General features: G+C 41.0%; 1 protein-coding gene across 1 annotated transcript in view; it reads right to left on the bottom strand.

The window, feature by feature from the left end:
- Nucleotides 1-14,885, bottom strand: part of dlat (dihydrolipoamide S-acetyltransferase (E2 component of pyruvate dehydrogenase complex)) — a 25,732-nt gene extending 10,847 nt beyond the window's left edge. The window contains exons 1-8 of the mRNA XM_068053948.1: nucleotides 14,608-14,885; nucleotides 10,768-10,869; nucleotides 9,409-9,533; nucleotides 7,348-7,495; nucleotides 4,557-4,683; nucleotides 3,831-4,012; nucleotides 2,852-2,996; nucleotides 1,807-1,874 (exon numbers count right to left, since the gene is read on the bottom strand). Of these exons, the coding sequence (XP_067910049.1) occupies nucleotides 1,807-1,874; nucleotides 2,852-2,996; nucleotides 3,831-4,012; nucleotides 4,557-4,683; nucleotides 7,348-7,495; nucleotides 9,409-9,533; nucleotides 10,768-10,869; nucleotides 14,608-14,817 (1,107 nt within the window). The 5' untranslated portion in view covers nucleotides 14,818-14,885. The remainder of the gene's footprint in view (nucleotides 1-1,806; nucleotides 1,875-2,851; nucleotides 2,997-3,830; nucleotides 4,013-4,556; nucleotides 4,684-7,347; nucleotides 7,496-9,408; nucleotides 9,534-10,767; nucleotides 10,870-14,607) is intronic.
- Nucleotides 14,886-17,671: the final 2,786 nt, after the last annotated feature.

Consider the following 17,671-nt stretch of genomic DNA (forward strand, 5'->3'; position numbering starts at 1 on the left):
GCTGTTCAGAGAGACTTGGGTGCGCTCATACAAGGAATGCAAAAAGTTCGCATGCAGGTACAGCAAGCAATTAGGAAAGCAAATAAAAATGGCTTTTATTGCAAGGGGATTGGAATACAGGAATAAAGAAATCTTGCTACAATTGTACAGGGTTTTGGTGAGACCACATCTGGAATATTGTGTGTATTTTGGTCTCCATATTTAAGAAAGGATATACTTGCATTGGAGGCAGTACAGCGAAGGTTCACTAAATTGGTCTCTGGGATCAGGGGGTTGTCCTATAATGAGGGACTGAGTAATTTGGGCCTGTATTCTCCAAAATTTAGAAGAATGAGAGGTTATCTTATTGAAACATACAAGATTCTGAAGCGGCTGAACAGGGTATACACAAAAGATTGTTTCCGCTAAAATTGAAAACACGGGGGCACAGTCTCAGGATAATGGGTCGATCATTTAGGACTAAGATGAGGATAAATTATTTCATTCAACGGGTTGTGAATCTTTGGAATTTTCTACCCCACTGGATGTGGCTGCTCCGTCGTTGAATACATTTAAGGTTGGGATAGACAGATTTTTGGTCTCAGGAATCAAGGGATATGGGGAGTGGGCGGGAAAGTGGAATTGAAGCCGAAGCTCAGCCACGATCATACTGAGTGGCAGAGCAGGCTCAACAGGCCATATGGTCTACACCTGCTCCTATTTCTTGTGCTCTTGTATTACAAGTGTCACACTTCAAACCTGCTATGCTTTTTGGAAAATTTATTTCACTGTCTGAGCAGATTACTAAATTGCCTCTCCATCCTGCACCTTGCTGCCTCTGATCGCTCGTCATTTCTATGTATGATGCTTGCCAAGCATTCACCATATCCTGCCACTCACTTTGAGCAAGTTCATGGGAAATGCACCAGTGGCATTTAAAATACAAGCAGCTGGTAGAAATGCCCATTAACATTGGTCAAATCCTCTTACAAGTCTGCTAACTGAAGTTCATAGCTATTTTGGTAAAGTCGTAGTTACCAATATTTTTCATGGTTGCAGTTAGCTACCATAACACCTTCATCAATAGACTTCACTAGCCTGAAAGTAAACTTATTCCATCTTTCTTCTTGTGCAGTCTTTTAACGCTTTAACATTGATGCCTTGAAAGTTTTGTAGTTATTTCCAGTGCTCTCTGAGCAACGTTAAGATTTTTAAAATACCATTTTGTAGTTCTAATTAAAAGAAATATTGCTGTAATCTCTCTCATTAACATAGCTAGGACTGCTATTTTGGAATCAGTCAGTATTCAAACACTAGGCTATCCAACATCCATTTGTCTTGCACACTAAAGACCAAGCTGCTGAAAAAAATAGAACTGTAAATTAGAGAATGCTGCAACAACTCCAAAAATTCATTTTTCTTTTCTTCCCCAGATCAGTGAATGGCGGAACAGGCTCAGGGGCTAAATGGCCTCCTCCCGTTCCTACATTCCCCCTTAAGTCATGAGCTCTCAAATATTAAGTCGAAGAGCCCAATTTGGGAATAGTTTCTATTCAGAAATCAGAACCATTGGACTGCAGAAATTAACTTATCCCAAGACCCTTCTGTCTTGAGCAGTAAAATCATCTCACTCCTCTATAGTAGATTCAGTACCAAGTATCCAGAGACTTGATCGCAGAGCTCCAAAAATGTGAACTGCACTGGGAAATCTCCTTGCAGCAGATTTCAACCAAATATTACTAGAGTCAGTAAAATATTTTGTTTTGACAGACTCAGATCTGGAAGTCAGTAGATTTGACTCTTCAGAGTTATTTTAAACAAACTTACTGGTGCTATCTTTGAAGGCACGAAAGAGTCAACGTCTTTTTTCCTGATTTGACCGTCTGGTCCAGTACCTAAATGAAGAAAATACACCAAATTAGAGCACAAACAGAAACACCAATTTTTGACCAATCCAAGTGATGACTGGTAATGTTTTACATGCCATTGCCTTTTTCAAGAAGGGCTGAATCTTTAATTCTTAATTATTGCAATGAATTTAAAACTAGGGTTGAATTTTTAATTCATTGCAATATGTTCAACTGTGCTTTACTTCTGGAAAAAGCATAACCCTCCATCGCTTTTCCTAGCTCCACTCTAAAGTTATTAGGTTACCGTATTGAAGCAGCAAAGACTAGTTTAAAAAGGATATCAAAATCATAAGTTTTTTTAAAAAAGACAAATTTATATAGGGCCTAATCACACCTCAAACATCCCTAAACTACTTCACGTGGAATTAACTGCTGTGAAGTAGAGTGACTGTTATACAGCCAAATACAGTGGACATTTTAAACACAGCAAGGTCCTACAAACAGCAAATGAAATGAATTTGTATTTGGCAGCGTTAGCCAAGGAAAGATTGTCGACCAAGATACCAGGAGAACTCCCTGCACTTCTCTGAAGTGTGCCATGGAAACTTTTCCACATACCTGAACAGGCAGATATAATCTTAGCTTAACATCTTGCCTATAAGGTTTAACCTTTGACAAAGTAGTACTGCCTCAGCATGGTAGATTGTCAGCTAAATTATGGAGTGTGCTCTGAACCCATAAACTTCTGATTTTGAGACAAAACTGCTACCAACTGAGCCTAGCTGTCAAAATATGCCCTTGGTATAAACAATCTTCTGTCACTATTAAATAGTATTAACTGTAACTAGATGCACTTCAATTTTAATGCAACTTAGTTCTGATGAAAGACCAAAGACCTGAAACGTTAACTCTGCTTCTCTCTCCACAGATGCTGCCTGAACTGCTGAGTATTTCCAGCACTTTGTTTTTATTTCAGATTTCCAGCATCTGCATTATTTTGCTTTTATTTTAATGCAACTTACCTTTGATTTGTTTGAGGTCAATGCCTTTGTCAGCTGCCAGTTTCTTTGCCAAAGGGCTGGCAAAGACTCGACCTTTGGGATCTCTAGACTTGACTGGGGTAGATACAGTTGGTGCTGCCACAGGCTGTTGTGCGAGAGGGGTAGCCTGCAACAAATTTCAGAGATTTGACTGAACAAGCTGTAATAATCATCTCTTCAAACAAGAGACAACATTTATGAACTTTCATTGTACAACATGGTTTCTATATGCAATATTAGGGAATAGTTTCCACATAATCGGCAAATGCTGGAATGTCCGACTCCTTCTCTACAATGATGCAAAGTCAGCTAAAACTTTTCATTAGATTTCTGAACACACTATTGTCTTTTGTGATTTGGATTGAGATTGAATAATAAAATGCCAAAGACAAGTTCCAAGCAGAAAATGCCCACCTCTGATGTAACAGAGGATCAGCAATACAGAATATTAAATAGTTGAGGCATGTCAGTTTGAGTCACTGATGCAACAAAGATTAAGGACTTTATTCAGACATGAAACATGAAGAGTTAACAGAACTCTGCCGGTAGCTCAGCAAGTTTATGTAACCAACAGCAGAGCCATATAAATCAAGGAGATCCTAGGTTTAATCCCTGGACTCTGAGCTGATCTCAGCTGGCATTAGGAGGAGTGTTATAATTGGTTTTAGTGTCCTGGCCAAATAGGAGAAAATGAACATGAATTCACACTGCTGATCTCAATTCAACAATCCCTGCTCATATGGATGTCAAGTGACAGAATCACGATTCACTTGTGACTGAAAAGTCCGAGGACAGATACAGACAAGGTTCACACATGAACAACAAGCAGTTGGACAAAGTATTTGAAGTGCTGAATGGCCACCAGGGATTTAAACGTGAATGGGAGGGGGGTAAAACTCAATTTCTTGAGAAGGTTTGAAGTTCCAAGGGTTACTCCTGTAGATATAGTATGGGTTCTTACTGCAGGTGAAGGCTGAGGTTGAGGCTTAATGTCAGCAACTCCAGTTTCCACATAATCAGCAAATGCTGGAATGTCCGACTCCTTCTCTACAATGATGCACAGTGACGTCCCAAGAGGAATGTCTCGTGTACCCTCAGCTACCAGAATCTTGGCCAAATAACCTTCTTCCATTACTTCAAAACCTAAGAGAGACATAAAGGATTGTCTATAACACAGTACCGTAACAAACCTAATTCCTGTTAGCTTTTCCTATCACCGAGCTAGTCAATTGTTTATAGGACATTCTAACTACAACAAACTAGGAAATAGAACAAAATATTGGAATTACCTCTATGGAAAACACCAGAAATTATATTTTGTCACATTTTTGTTATATGCCGCTTATTTTGAAAACATCTTTAAAATATTTTCATTAAATAATCTATACAAGTATTAACAATTATAACATTGCTATGTTACGATTTTGTTTAATATCAGGTGTTACCCAACCCTAAGCCACCCCTAATCTTTACACTGTCCATACACAGAGACAAGTTAAATCTAAACTCCCAACAATGGCCACATTGTAAACACACAGTGTACTGATGTTTGAAATGATCATTTTGGGACATGGCATAAATAGAGTATTCATGTCCCCAAACACAGATGTGATATGTTTACTACTTTTAAAAAGTGTACAAAAGTGCAATTTTTACCACGTAATGTTTTACTCAAGTCAATGCATACCTATTGTTGCTTTGTCAGTTTCAATCTCTGCTATTAGATCACCTTCACACAATTTCTCACCAACCTTCTTCTCCCATCGTTGAATAGTACCCACAGTCATTGTTGGAGAAAGAGCAGGCAGGTCAATCTGCAAACAGACAGCACACTTTGGCTTTATAAAAAACACAAAGCTGAAAATTTAGACTTGTCCATTACGTCTGTGCAGTGCTTCACAGCTCAATTTCATATGAAGCCAAGGCATTTTGCAAGCTGACTAAAAACATGAGGTTTAAAGTTACAATATCCTGAAGTCAATTATGATTAAAAAACTATATAAAGTAAAACTGGAAATTAAATCATTTGTGTACGGACCTTTGTCTCCTTTACTTAACATTATTCTGTATTCAATCAAGTCAGAATACAGCCTGTTACAACCAGTAGAGACAGAACAAATCAAACAGTTCTAAAAAGTGTTATGTACATTTTCCTAACTTACTATTGTCATTTCAATAACTTCAGTACAGATTTATACCCTATATTAATTACTAAATTTTTCAATTTGCATACAATTACTTCAAAAATTGGGTTCCAATCAGACCCATTTGTTGCAAAAATGTAAGACCCAGGCCATTTAATGTCTAAAACTGATTATTTTAGAGATAGGTCACAGACACAGCAACCTTCAATAACAAAGATTGGTTAGTGTCCCAGAAATCTAACAACTTACATTTACAATGCCTTTAACGTGGTAAAACATCCCTATCTGCTTCACAGGAGCATTATCAAACAAAATTTGATGAGGTACATTAGGAGATAATACGGCAGATGATCAAAAGCTTGGTCAAGGATGTACGTTTTATGGACCGCCTTAAATCAGGAAAGGTGGAGGTGCAGATAGGTTTAGGGAGGGAATTTGAGCTTAGGGCCTAGGCAGCTGAAGGCACGACCACCAACGATGGAGCAATTAAAATCAGGAATGTTCAAGAGGCCAGAATTGGAGAAGCACAGAGATCGGAGGGTTGTGGGGCTGGAGGACATTATGGAGATAGGGAGGGGCGAGACCATGGAGGGATTTGAAAACAAACATGAGAATTTAAAAAACACAAGGTGTTGCTCAACAGGGAGTCAGCATAGGGGCGAATGGGACTTGCTGAGAGTTAGGATATGAGCAGCAGAGTTTTGCATGATATCATGTTTACAGAGGGTAGATTGTGAGAGGCCAGCCAGGAGTGCACTGGAATAGTCAAGTCTAGAGGTCACAAAGGGATGGCTAAAGGTTCCAGCAGATGAACCAAAGACTTGCAGGTTGATAGGTAAATTGGCCATTGTAAATTGCCCCTAGTGTAGGTAGGTGGTAGGAGAATGGTGGGGATGTGGTAGGGAATATGGGATTAATGTAGGATTAGTATAAATGGGTGATTGTTGGTCAGCACAGATTCGGTGGGCCGAAGGGCCTGTTTCAGTGCTGTATCTCTCTATGACTGAATTGAGGCAGAAGGGGAGTCTGACAATATTACAGGGATGGAAATAGGCAATCTTAGTGATAGCATGGATATGTGGTCGAGAGCTCATCTCGGGGTCAGATATGACACTTAGGTTACAATCAGTTTGGTTCAGCCTCAGACGCTGCTAGGGAGAGGGATGGAATCAGAGAATCGATCGAATAGGGAACGGAGTTTGTGATGGGGACTAAAAACAATAGTTTTGGTCTTCCAAATGTTTAGCTGGAGGAAACTTCTGCTTATCCAGTATTGGATGTCTGATAATTTAGCTACAGTGGCGTCAACAAGAGAGTAGGTGGTGAGAAAGAGTTGGGATTCATCAGCGTACTCTGGAAATTGACACTGTTTTTAGAGGTCATTGAGGGACAGCATGTAGATGAGAAATAGGAAGGGGCCAAGGATAGATCCTTGGAAGACACCAGAGGTTACACTATGGAAGCAGCAAGAGAAGCCACTGAACACGATTCTCTGGCTACAACTGGGTAGATAAGAATGCAATCCCACCCAGCTGGACAACAATGGAGAGGCATTGGAGGAGGATGGTGTGATCAACCATGTCAAAGGCTGCAGAGAGGTCACAAAGGGCAGGGAGGAACAGTTTACCACAGTTACACAGAATGCCATTTGTGACTTTGACAAGAGCCCTTTTGGTACTGTGGCAGGGACGGAAACCCGACTTGAGGGATTCAAACATGGAGTTCCAGGAAAGAGAGGTGTCAACCTGTTCAAAGACTGAGAGAGAAAGCAATGCTGGAGATGGGTTGATAGTTTGCAAGGACAGAGGGGTCAAAGATTGTTTTTTCAGAGGAGAGGGGTGATGATGGCAGATTTGAAGGAAAGAGGGACAGTACCAGAGGAGAGAGAACCATTAACAATATTGCTAACGTTGGAGCCAGGAAAGAAGTTGTGTGATCAGCAGTTTAGTGGGAATCTGGTCAAGGGCGCAGGAGCCATGCCTCATGGACAAGATAAGCTCGGAGAGGACACGAGGGGAGTTAGGTGTGCAAGGGAAAGGTGCAAGTTCTGGTCTAGGGCATGGGGGAACTTCAGAGCAAGTTTGGTCCAGTGGGCTAGGAGAAGGAAGAGAAATGGCAGAGGCAGCTGATCAGATGTTCTCAATCTCAATCAAAAGAGTTGGGATGGGAAAGGGGGTGGAGAGTGAAAGAAGGAAGCAATCAGAGATGGCCTTCTCTGTGATTGACAAGGTGAAAGTAGCAAGGCCACGTGAAATGGCAAGGTCAAGGAGTCCAAACTGACCCAACACAGATAGTCTGAACTACTGCTCACATTTCCATTTTCTTTTTGCTCACCTTCATATGGGGAGGATAAGAACTGCCTGGAGCTTTGGGTGAAGATGAGGGTGTGGAAGGGGCTGCAGCAGCTGCTGGGGCTGGCGGAGCAGAAGCTGCTGCTGCCGCCTCTGGAGTGTAATCCTTAAAAGCTGCAACATCCTCAGGTCTAGACAATACAAGCGACAGAGAAAGATGTTTACAGTTTGTGTTATAATTTAACAGCAACATGGATCTTGCAGGCAGTGTAGACTGAAGTTAAAGATACAAAATATGACAGGGTAAGACCACATGATCAATCAAGCCCATCCTATCCAGACACTGTACAGTTTTGTACATCAACTCTGTTCCTGTCCCTCCACCATCATACTGTCTGTGAAAAGCTTAAAACTAAAGCATCATTGGCCAATTTAGGAAAAGAAACTTTGGGAAATTCCCCTCCAACGCATGGTGAACAAACATGCTCCAAGTGACTGTGGTAACATCCAACACACAACATACAGATTTTAGCTTTTAGACTCAGTGGTATCACTCTCACCCGAGTCAAAAGGCTGTTGGTTCAAGTTCCCCTCCAGGGCTTGAGCACCAAATCCAGGGTGACGCTTCAGTGTAGTACTGAGGGAGTGCTGCACTCAGAGGTGCCATCTTTTAGATAAGATGCTAAACCAAGGAATTATCTGCCTTCTCAGATAAATGTAAAAATCCCAAGGTACCAAAGAATAATAGGGGAGTTCACCCAGTGCCCTGGCTAATTATTTACCCTTCAACCAACATCACCTTGATGTGTACTAACTGCCTACCAATGTTTCCCCACATTACAACAGTGACTACAATTCAGACGTGCTGTAAAGCACTTTGGGCATCCTGAGGATGTGAATGTGCATTTACATAAATACACATTTAAAAATTTACTACAAAAATATGCATTATAATGTCTTTAATGCAGAAAAACATCCCAAAGAACTTCACAGGAGTATAAGGAAAATGGATGCCGAGTCAGAGGAGGCGAGAACAGTTGAAGTGACCAGAAGCTTGGTCAGAGAAGGGGTTTCTGGAGGGTCTTAGCAGACAGGGTGGTGGCAAGGCAGTGGGGTTTAGGGAGGGAAAGCAACTTAAGTGGTTCAAGGCATAGCCACCAATGACAAAAGGTGGAAGAGATGCACAAAAGGTAGCACTTGGTATAACATAGAATATAGACTGCAGCTTTGTATGCATTGAAGCTTACTGAAGGTGCAGAGTAGGAGGTCTGCCAAAAGAGCAGTGGAGTAATTGAGTAAGATCACAAAAGGCATGAAACAAAGTGTCATTGACAGACGAGTTGAAACTGGGGAAGAGGCAGGTGATATTAGACATGGAATTAGGCAGTCTTTACAACGGAGGGGATGAGGTCAGAAGCTCAGCTCAGCGTTCAACAGGATGCTGAGGCTGTGGACAGTTTGTTTCAGCGTGACGCAGCGGCTGGGGAGGGGAGGTGAAGTTAGGATGAGGTACGTAATTTGTGGCGAGACTGATGATGGTTTTGGTCTTCCCAACATTCAGCTGGAGGAAGATAGGACTCACTCAAGATTTGGGTTCAATCCTCTTCTCACCCAACAGATGTGTATACCTTTTCTAGCAGGTATCACTGGATAGTTATTAGGAGCAGGATCCCTGCCTTTTTCCTCTTGCTCATCAGTTTGCAATGAAGTCAGTTGTAGCTACTGAACTGCTGTTATAATTGAGATCAGTTATCTTAGCATGAAACTCATCTTTTAATTTTACTTCTCATCAGGACCCTTCATGATAAGGAAATAGAGGAAATCATGCTGGATCACAAAATGAAAGTTACTTTACCAGCCTTTTCAATCTGGGAATGGTGAGAAGGATGGGACCTTTAAAATGTTATTTTTCTTAAAACTACATGTAAATAAATTTTATCAAGTTCTAACAGTAAACATAGAACACAACTGTTGCCACTAGGTGTGGATTTGAATATAGTGTACAAAAATATCCTACTGAACACAAACGCATGAAAGGATTCAAAGAAACCACGTATTGATACAGAAAGAGTGGAAAGTTATTTAAAAGTATCTTCATGCTCACGTTTGAACTGTGATGCAGATGATCATACCAAGTGGCACATCTCGTGTTCCTGCTGGCATTAGGATTTTCGCCATGTAACATTCTTCCAGACTCTCAAAGCCTACTGTTGCCTTGTCCGTTTCCACCTTTTGAGAAAATACATTTTAATACAGCAAAAAAAAAGGAACGCAAAAACAGTCCTGCAACAGTGCCACCTTTATGTTTAAAATCAACTCTGGACACCTTTCATAAGAACTGCTACCACCCAGTTGGTGTACGCTAACATTCCCGTAGGGAACTGTTAACTCTCATGCTCTAAAGCCTGTTAATATTTAACTTGTTGGTGTCAATCTGATCTCATCCTTTACACTTCTCACACTGATGAGTATACGATCCATAATAGCTCTAAACAAACTGTTAATGTGCAAGCACTGCTTGAAATATTTCATTCGCATACATCTGAAGGTCCCATACACAACAACACAGGAAATGACCAGTCAGTTCTTTTGGTGGTACTGGTTGAAGAGTAAGTGTTGGCTATGACAATGAGAGAACTCCTCTGCCTCTCTTCAAATAATGCCATTGGATCTTTTACATACATCTGAGGGGGCAGACGGTGCCTTGCTTCAAGTCTCATTCGAAAGACAGCATCTCCAAAATGCGGCACTCTCACAGTACGGCACTGAAACATCAGCCTTGACTTCATGTTCAAGTCTCTGGAATAAGGACTGAACCCATGACCTCCTGATTCTATTTTCAAATGTAGCAACTTTCATTCTTACTAATATGTAAAAACATACTGAAGTGATTTTTTTCAAATCACAACTATTTTACAGTGGAGATTCATCCTGAAACAGACATACCCTGTTTTTTTAAAATTGTGTATTAAATAGCAAATATAGAAAAGCCCGTTGCCTATTGTCTCAACTCGATAAGCCTGTTATTTTGATATCTCTATTAACAGTGGACAACATAATAAATAGACATGATACAATATTGCTGTGCACCCATGAAAGTAGCCACCATTGTCGTCACTTTTACACTGGCACTTGTCTAGTTCAATTTCCGTTGAATTGCCGTCACTGAACAAGCTCCCCGCAGCTACACTTTTAAAGCCCTGATCCTGGTGGCAGAGCTGCAGGTCCAATTTTTCACACGTGCACAATTCTGTTGCCAGGATAGTATGGTAGGGAACAAGTGCATGAACACGAGACTCTGGAATCCAAACCAAGAGAACAGCAGTGTAAAAGCAGATATTCAGGACTACTTGAATACACACCACACACAGCATTACAACTACTGGCAGTGCAAAAGAAAACCAGGTGAGTTTTCACATATTAAAAGTACTCTAATGCATGTAAATACAGTAATCGCACATACCTCAGCTATTAAATCTCCCTCATTTATTTTTTCCCCTTCCTTCTTCTCCCACCGAGCTATAGTTCCCATTTGCATTGTGGGTGACAGGGCAGGTAACGGCACCTATGAATAAAACAGAGTAATCTAGTCACAAAACCCTTCTGGGTACTGCAACTGAATAAAGAGCAACATCTTTCAAAAAAATCTTTGCATTAACTGAGACCTTTATTCATCATTTAATCTAAATTAAGTTCCCAAGATAAAAGATCTCAGAAGAGATCATTTATCGGACAACCAATAAAAATTACAAAAACACTCCCCTAACCCTAATCAAAAGATTTTGTAAATCGCACGAGTATTTCATTGAAAGACAAGGTGGGCTTAAAGAGATTTTATATATTTCCAGCCATCCTGAAACCAATGGACTTACTTTTAGACCATCACATCAAATCAGTAAAATGGGTCATTATGCCTCATACATTTCCCTGAAAGGCAACTCTTTGAAATAAGCATCTAGGCAGCAAACATTCTAAGTGAAGGGCAAGCACGGATATGGTTAGAATAAACTCTTTGAAATCAGACAGGAGGCAAATTATTGCGAGGGCAGATATTTGGTGTAGAAATCAGCCTACTCTAAAAAGTGTACGTTGTGAAACTGTACATTCAGCATCCAACGTAACTTGGAAACAAAACCCACAACTACGACCATTAAAACTCAGTAATTACAAACAGGACCTGATACAGTAATGGCAATCACAGGAATCACTCGCGATATCAGATTTCAACCAAACTGGATAACTACCTGCACAGAACTTGCCAAGTTAGAAAAACAACCCAACAATGTAGCAGCTGATGTTAAAATTATTTCCAACTCCAACAGTCTGTGATAGTAATTTATTTGCACTTTCTCCAAACTCCTTCCCATTACCACTATCAACACGAAGGAAGAGAGCAGCATTGTTGTGGGTACATTATCACCAAGTCTTACAATGTCCAGGATTGGATATATATCGCTGTTCCTTCATCACCATCGCAGGGTCAGTATCCTGGAATTCCCTGCCCAACATCATTGTGGGAACAGCAGCACAAGGACTGTAGTGGACTGGAGACTGTTCACCAACACCTGCTCAGAACAAGAACAGACAATACATGCAGCCTAGCCAGCCAGCATCACCCATATGAACAATATTTTTAAACAACTAGTATACTTGGCCAAATGGCCTCCTTCTGTGCCATAAATGACTATCTGCTCCTCATACTGCAATTCCCTCGACCAGCCACAGAAATAAGAGAGATTTGGGGCAGCTTTGCTGAACACCACTGTTCTGTCTGCGGATGCGACCCCAAGCTCCATTACTTATGACTTCAATTACCCATCCCATTTGACCTCTTCCTGACTTTGGTTTACTACACTGTTTCAACGAAGCACAAAGAACAGTGCTTTATCTTTCTATTAAGCACTGTGCCTTAATATTAACTAATAACTTCAAACTTTAACTCTCACTTATCCTTAAGACAGTAGAAGCCAGTGATGTGGGATAGTGTGTTGTAGTTCTGGGAGGGAGTGTGGTAGGGGAAATGGTGGCCGGGTGTTGGGTGCTGGTGGGGTAGTATGCAACCTTGCTACCACTCTGCTTTTTTCTTCTACTGAGCTTTTGCATTTTGTTTCACTTCACCAGCTTTTGCTGTTTCCATTTTAGACCTGCCATACCCTCACTGTCTCAACTATTCACATGTTGAGTCTAACAGTTTAAAATTTCTATTATACTTCTTCCCATCAACTTGCGTTAATATCGCAAACAGCCATTTAACTAACTCCTGTTTTCCATTTAAGCACTTTACGAGTCCTTTCAAAACTTCTTTCGTAGGTGTTTTTTTTAGCCCTTTCCCCTTGTTTTTTTAAAATTAAAATGCTGTTCTTCTGTAATTTTCTTTGTGATGAAAGGTTTATCTATCTGCAATATTAACTTGCCTATTCTTTCCATAGAAGCTGGCTGACTTGTTAAACAGAAAAATGCTGGAATAGTTTATCAACAGTGGTTGGCGTTTGGCTGCCCAGCATTGAATGAACTTGTTGATGCTTATTTTTTTTAAAATAACTTTTCACTATTTCATCATGCACTATTAAATCTGTTTAAACAATTTAGATTCAAATTACCTGTGGGGTTTTTAAACACTTTTCAATTCAAATGTGTGGATAATTCAATGTTTTTCAGTTTAATGGAGTGAAGTATCTATTATTTCATAGATTATCCATCTCAAGCTCCACTCTCACCCAACATCCACAGAAAACAGGCAAACATGAGCAGCAATATTCCTTGCTCAGAGCTACCCATCATCCATCCTTCCTTCCTACCCTCCCATTCAAAAATCAGTACCTTGCATGCAAGTTCCTGATCACAAACACAAATCCTACCATTCATCTACTACATAAATAACACTAGGCATGTAAAGTCCTTGAACATAGCTTTAGAGCCACTGTTCAGTTGGAAGGCATGACAATGACTGCATGTTGCTGTTAAACTGGAATGCATAATCCTATACATTCCCACATGCCTTATAACTTTATATGTAGCATGTCCTTAAGGAATTGCAACTGATTTTCTTTTATAAAGCACAACAGCAAAGACAAAAGTAAATCCATGTCAAGGTCAATGTATTTACATTATTGTATATTGCCAATATCAACACTTATAACCCTACAAAATATTCAATATTTCTAATATGCTTTTCAGTGTTGTGAATATTTGATCACAGCTACGTTTAGTATATCTTATCTCCATTTTGATAAAGTGCTACATTGTAAGATTAAAATACTTTCAAATTTTGTGTTGGGAAATGCTTTTAAGCTTCAGACTAGATCAGGTTAAAATGTTTAAGAAAAGGTTTATTATTCTAAATTCTAACCATCTTCCAGACTCTTGTAATCTCATTAACCTCACAAAGCAATTTATTTGGCACAAGCATCTATTTAGAATTATTAATTTTGAAAGCCCTATATCGCTAATTTTACAAAAATGAACTTGCCTTCACGTAGTAACTTTAGCATAAAACATTCCAAGGTGCTTTACAGGAGCATATTGAAATAAAAAATGGACGCCAAGTCAAACAAGGAGATATTAGGGCAGGTGACAACGTTTGGTCAAAGCAGTAGATTTTAAGGAGCATCTCAAGGGAGGAACTATAACTTCAGGAAGAGTTTCAAAGCTGAGGTCCAAGGGTGGGATGAAGGAAACCAGGGTAGGAGTGGGAGTAATGACGCAAAGAGTAAAAGAGGCCAGAGCTGGAGGAAAGCAAAGGGTTATCTTAATAGCAGGCTATTACATTGTGAACCAAATAACTAACATAGGTTATGCTTCCTGTGCTTTCACCACTTAGCACACAATGGGGAATATCGATATTCCAACAAAAATCTAAATCTCTCTTCTATCCCCGAGATGAGAGAACTGTGGGGGCATATGTGGAAAATTGGAAATTAGGATTACAAACCGATATCTCCCAGAAGCCAGGGAAGTAAAAGTGAGTGGCAGCACTTAACACAAAGGAAAATTTCACAAAATTCGTGCCTGAACTTATTTGAACAGCAAAAAAACATCAAATCTGGAGCAGTGAATCAAAGAGTGATTTTGTATCACAAGGTGCGGGGCACCCAGGGGCTCAAAACAATTGTGGCTCCGGCAGGGCAAAACCTGACCCAAGCTTTTTTGCACCTACTGAAGAATGCAAGTGAACAGAAAGGCACTTAGAACTGGTTAAACCAGAACTGATAGAAGCGGTTAGGACTGGGCTGTGACCTCTGTGCTGTGGGTCCCCTGGTGTAGTTTAGACTCTGTCAGATCCTCCCCTCCCCGTGTTGCTCACCAGCTGATGCGGGGGCAGGCTGTACCATCTCCTGGCCGCGGCCGGCAGCCCACTCCTGTGCAGCAGTAACCGGTGGTGGATGAGGCCGGGACTGAGGCTGGGGCCGCGCTTCCCGCAGGCGGTGAGCGAGTAGCAGCAGCGGGGAGCAGCCCGGCCAAGCCCGGGCTTCAGGCGGACGCACGGCCTGAGTCTAGCGGCCTGGCGGAGCATGGCAGTCCCGGGGAACGAGTAGCTCAGCGTCTCCTCAATGACCTCCGCCGTACGGCAAAAACCACTGCCGCAAAACGGAAGTCACGTCACGGAAAGCCAACCCACTTCCGGTTCTATTGGCACTCAAGTATTTATTCAGCCATCTACGCTTGATATCATTGCATTTAAAAATTTCGGAATGGAACATTGAATTTTGCTGTACCGATTAAAGCATAGCATCAGTGCCAGCTCAGAACCAAATTCTCCATTTGGTCCCTTTTCTCTTTCACAAAAATACTCGATTTTCCTTTAAAAGCTCATGGATTCTGTTTCTGGTTGGGCATTCTATACCTTTGCAATCTCTGCAGAAATAAAAATGGGAGATTCTGGTTACCTCTGCAGAGTTCAATTTAATTGAATGGGAACTGGATAGCTGGAGGTCCTATTGAGAAAATGAGAGTTATGTTGCTTGATTTGGGGGGAAAAATTCATTTAGAATAGTGCTAATGAATATATCCACATTATGATATAAGTAAATGGAAAATGTTTTTCTTTTAAATTTAGACTTTTGAAAATTAAATTTGAAAATGCTGTTAGGTAGGGAGTTCCCAGATCTTGACCCAGCAACAATGAAGCAACGACAATATATGCCAATGTTAGGATGGTATGTTTCTTGGAGGAGAACTTAGAGGTTCTGGTATTCCCATGCACTTACTGTCCTTCTAGGTGAAGATTGAGAGTTTGGGAGTTGCTGCAATGCATCCTGTAGATAGTAAATACTGCAACTAAAGTCTGCTAGTGGTGGAGAAGATGAAGTACTGATTAAGCTCTGACCTGGAAGAGGTCAATCCTCTTGCATGTCATTGTAGCTGCATTCATCCAGGGAAGCTGAGAATATTCCATCACATTCCTGGCTTGTGTTTCAAAGATTGGAAAGGCCTTAAAGAATCAGGTGAGCTACTCATTGAAGAATACCCAGCCTCTAACCTTCTCTGGTAGCCATGGCATTTAAGTGATTTGTCCAATTAAGTTTCTGGTCAATGGTGACACACCACCCCGCTCTGCCCTGCCCCAGAGGTTATTGGTGGAGGACTCTGCAATGCCATTTGCTGATGATTGGGAGTAGGCCAATAAAGCAGTAATTGGCCCAGTTGGATTTGTCTAAATTTTTCTGGACAAGACACACCTGGATAATTTTCCACAGTGTCCAGTAGATGCCTGTGTGGTAGCTGTACTGGAATAGCTTAGCAAGAGGTATGACTAGGAGCACAGATCTTCAAGTAGACATAAAAGATTCCTGGGACTATAGTGAAGAAGAGCAGGGGAGTTATCCCTGGCCAACATTTATCCCTCACCCAATATCATCAGCACCAAAGCATCTGGTCATTCACACATTGCTGTTGGAATATTGGGTGCGGCATTTCCTACAGTACAACAGTAACTACACTTCAAAAGTACTTATAAGTGGTTATAAAGTACTATAGGAAGTCAAGAAAGGTGCTTGTTACAACCAGATAAGAAAGGGGTCTCGGATTCCCTCTCAGCCTTCACCCGGTCTTACCGTAACAGGGTTTTATTTTTAAAAACACTGTTTTTAGCTCCCCCTTGCTGAATCCTTGTTCATTGCTTTCCAATTGTAAGGCAAAGAAACCAGAAAAACAGGTTTTCTTAAGTTTAAAGAGGTTGAACTTTATTAAACTTAAACTCTAATTTGGTTGACGCCTACGGCTATGCAACGTGCCCACGTTCGCATGCATAAGCGATACACACATGCAGATAGGGACAGAAAAGGACAGAAGAAATAAAGTGGAAAAGTTTGAGGTAATATCTGAAGATGGTTTTGGTAACTGTTTAAGATCGCTGTATCATCCTTGATTGTAGATAGGTCTTGTTTTTCGTTGGGGCCCAGTATTCTTCTTAAACCTTGGTGTTTCTGGAGACCTTTCTCTCCTGTGGTTGACGTCTTCAGTGGATTTGGAGTTCTGTGAGAGAAGAGAGCAGACAGGAGAGGCTGTGGTGAGCCAGCCAGGAGAGGTCTTTTCAGTCCAGGAGCAAACAGTCTCTCTCTCTCTCAAATTGTCTGTATAATTCAAAAAAAACCTCAGGTTGCCCAGCAGGTTAGTCATGTGACTAGCTGGTTTGACCACATCGGTTTGTGGATTCGGCCACAAATTTCTCTTACTCTCTGAAGTTCTGGAACATGTAATTAATATCTCGCCTCACCTTTAGAAGTCCTCTTAAAATTTGTTTCTTTGACCACCTTTAGTCACCTTCCCACTCCTGCTCAACCTGATCTCTATTCGTGAAATATCTATGAACATTCTGGCACAATAAAGCTACTCTATAAATGCAAGCTAGTGTTGACCAGAAAGTAGAGGATTTCTGATTATCTTTGAGCTTCCACTATCCACCATAGGTAGATTAGAGATACAGCACTGAAACAGGCCCTTCGGCCCACCGAGTCTGTGCCGAACATCAACCACCCATTTATACTAATCCTACACTAATCCCATATTCCTACCAAACATCCCCACCTGTCCCTATATTTCCCTACAACCTACCTATACTAGTGACAATTTATAATGGCCAATTTACCTATCAACCTGCAAGTCTTTTGGTTTGTGGGAGGAAACCGGAGCACCCGGAGAAAACCCACGCAGACACAGGGAGTACCCGGAATCGAACCCGGGTCCCTGGAGCTGTGATGCTGCGGTGCTAACCACTGCGCCACTGTGCCGCCCTAGGTCCCTTCCATCATGACCTTCTGCTCGGTATGGCTTAGTGCTACACTGGGCAAGTGTGCATTCATCCACTAGCCTGTTGGGGAAGTATTTTAATTCAACATCTAAATCAGAGTAAAGAAATAAAATGAGTT

Source organism: Heterodontus francisci, chromosome 22 (assembly GCF_036365525.1).
Source record: "Heterodontus francisci isolate sHetFra1 chromosome 22, sHetFra1.hap1, whole genome shotgun sequence".
NCBI classification, from domain to species: Eukaryota; Metazoa; Chordata; class Chondrichthyes; order Heterodontiformes; family Heterodontidae; genus Heterodontus; species Heterodontus francisci.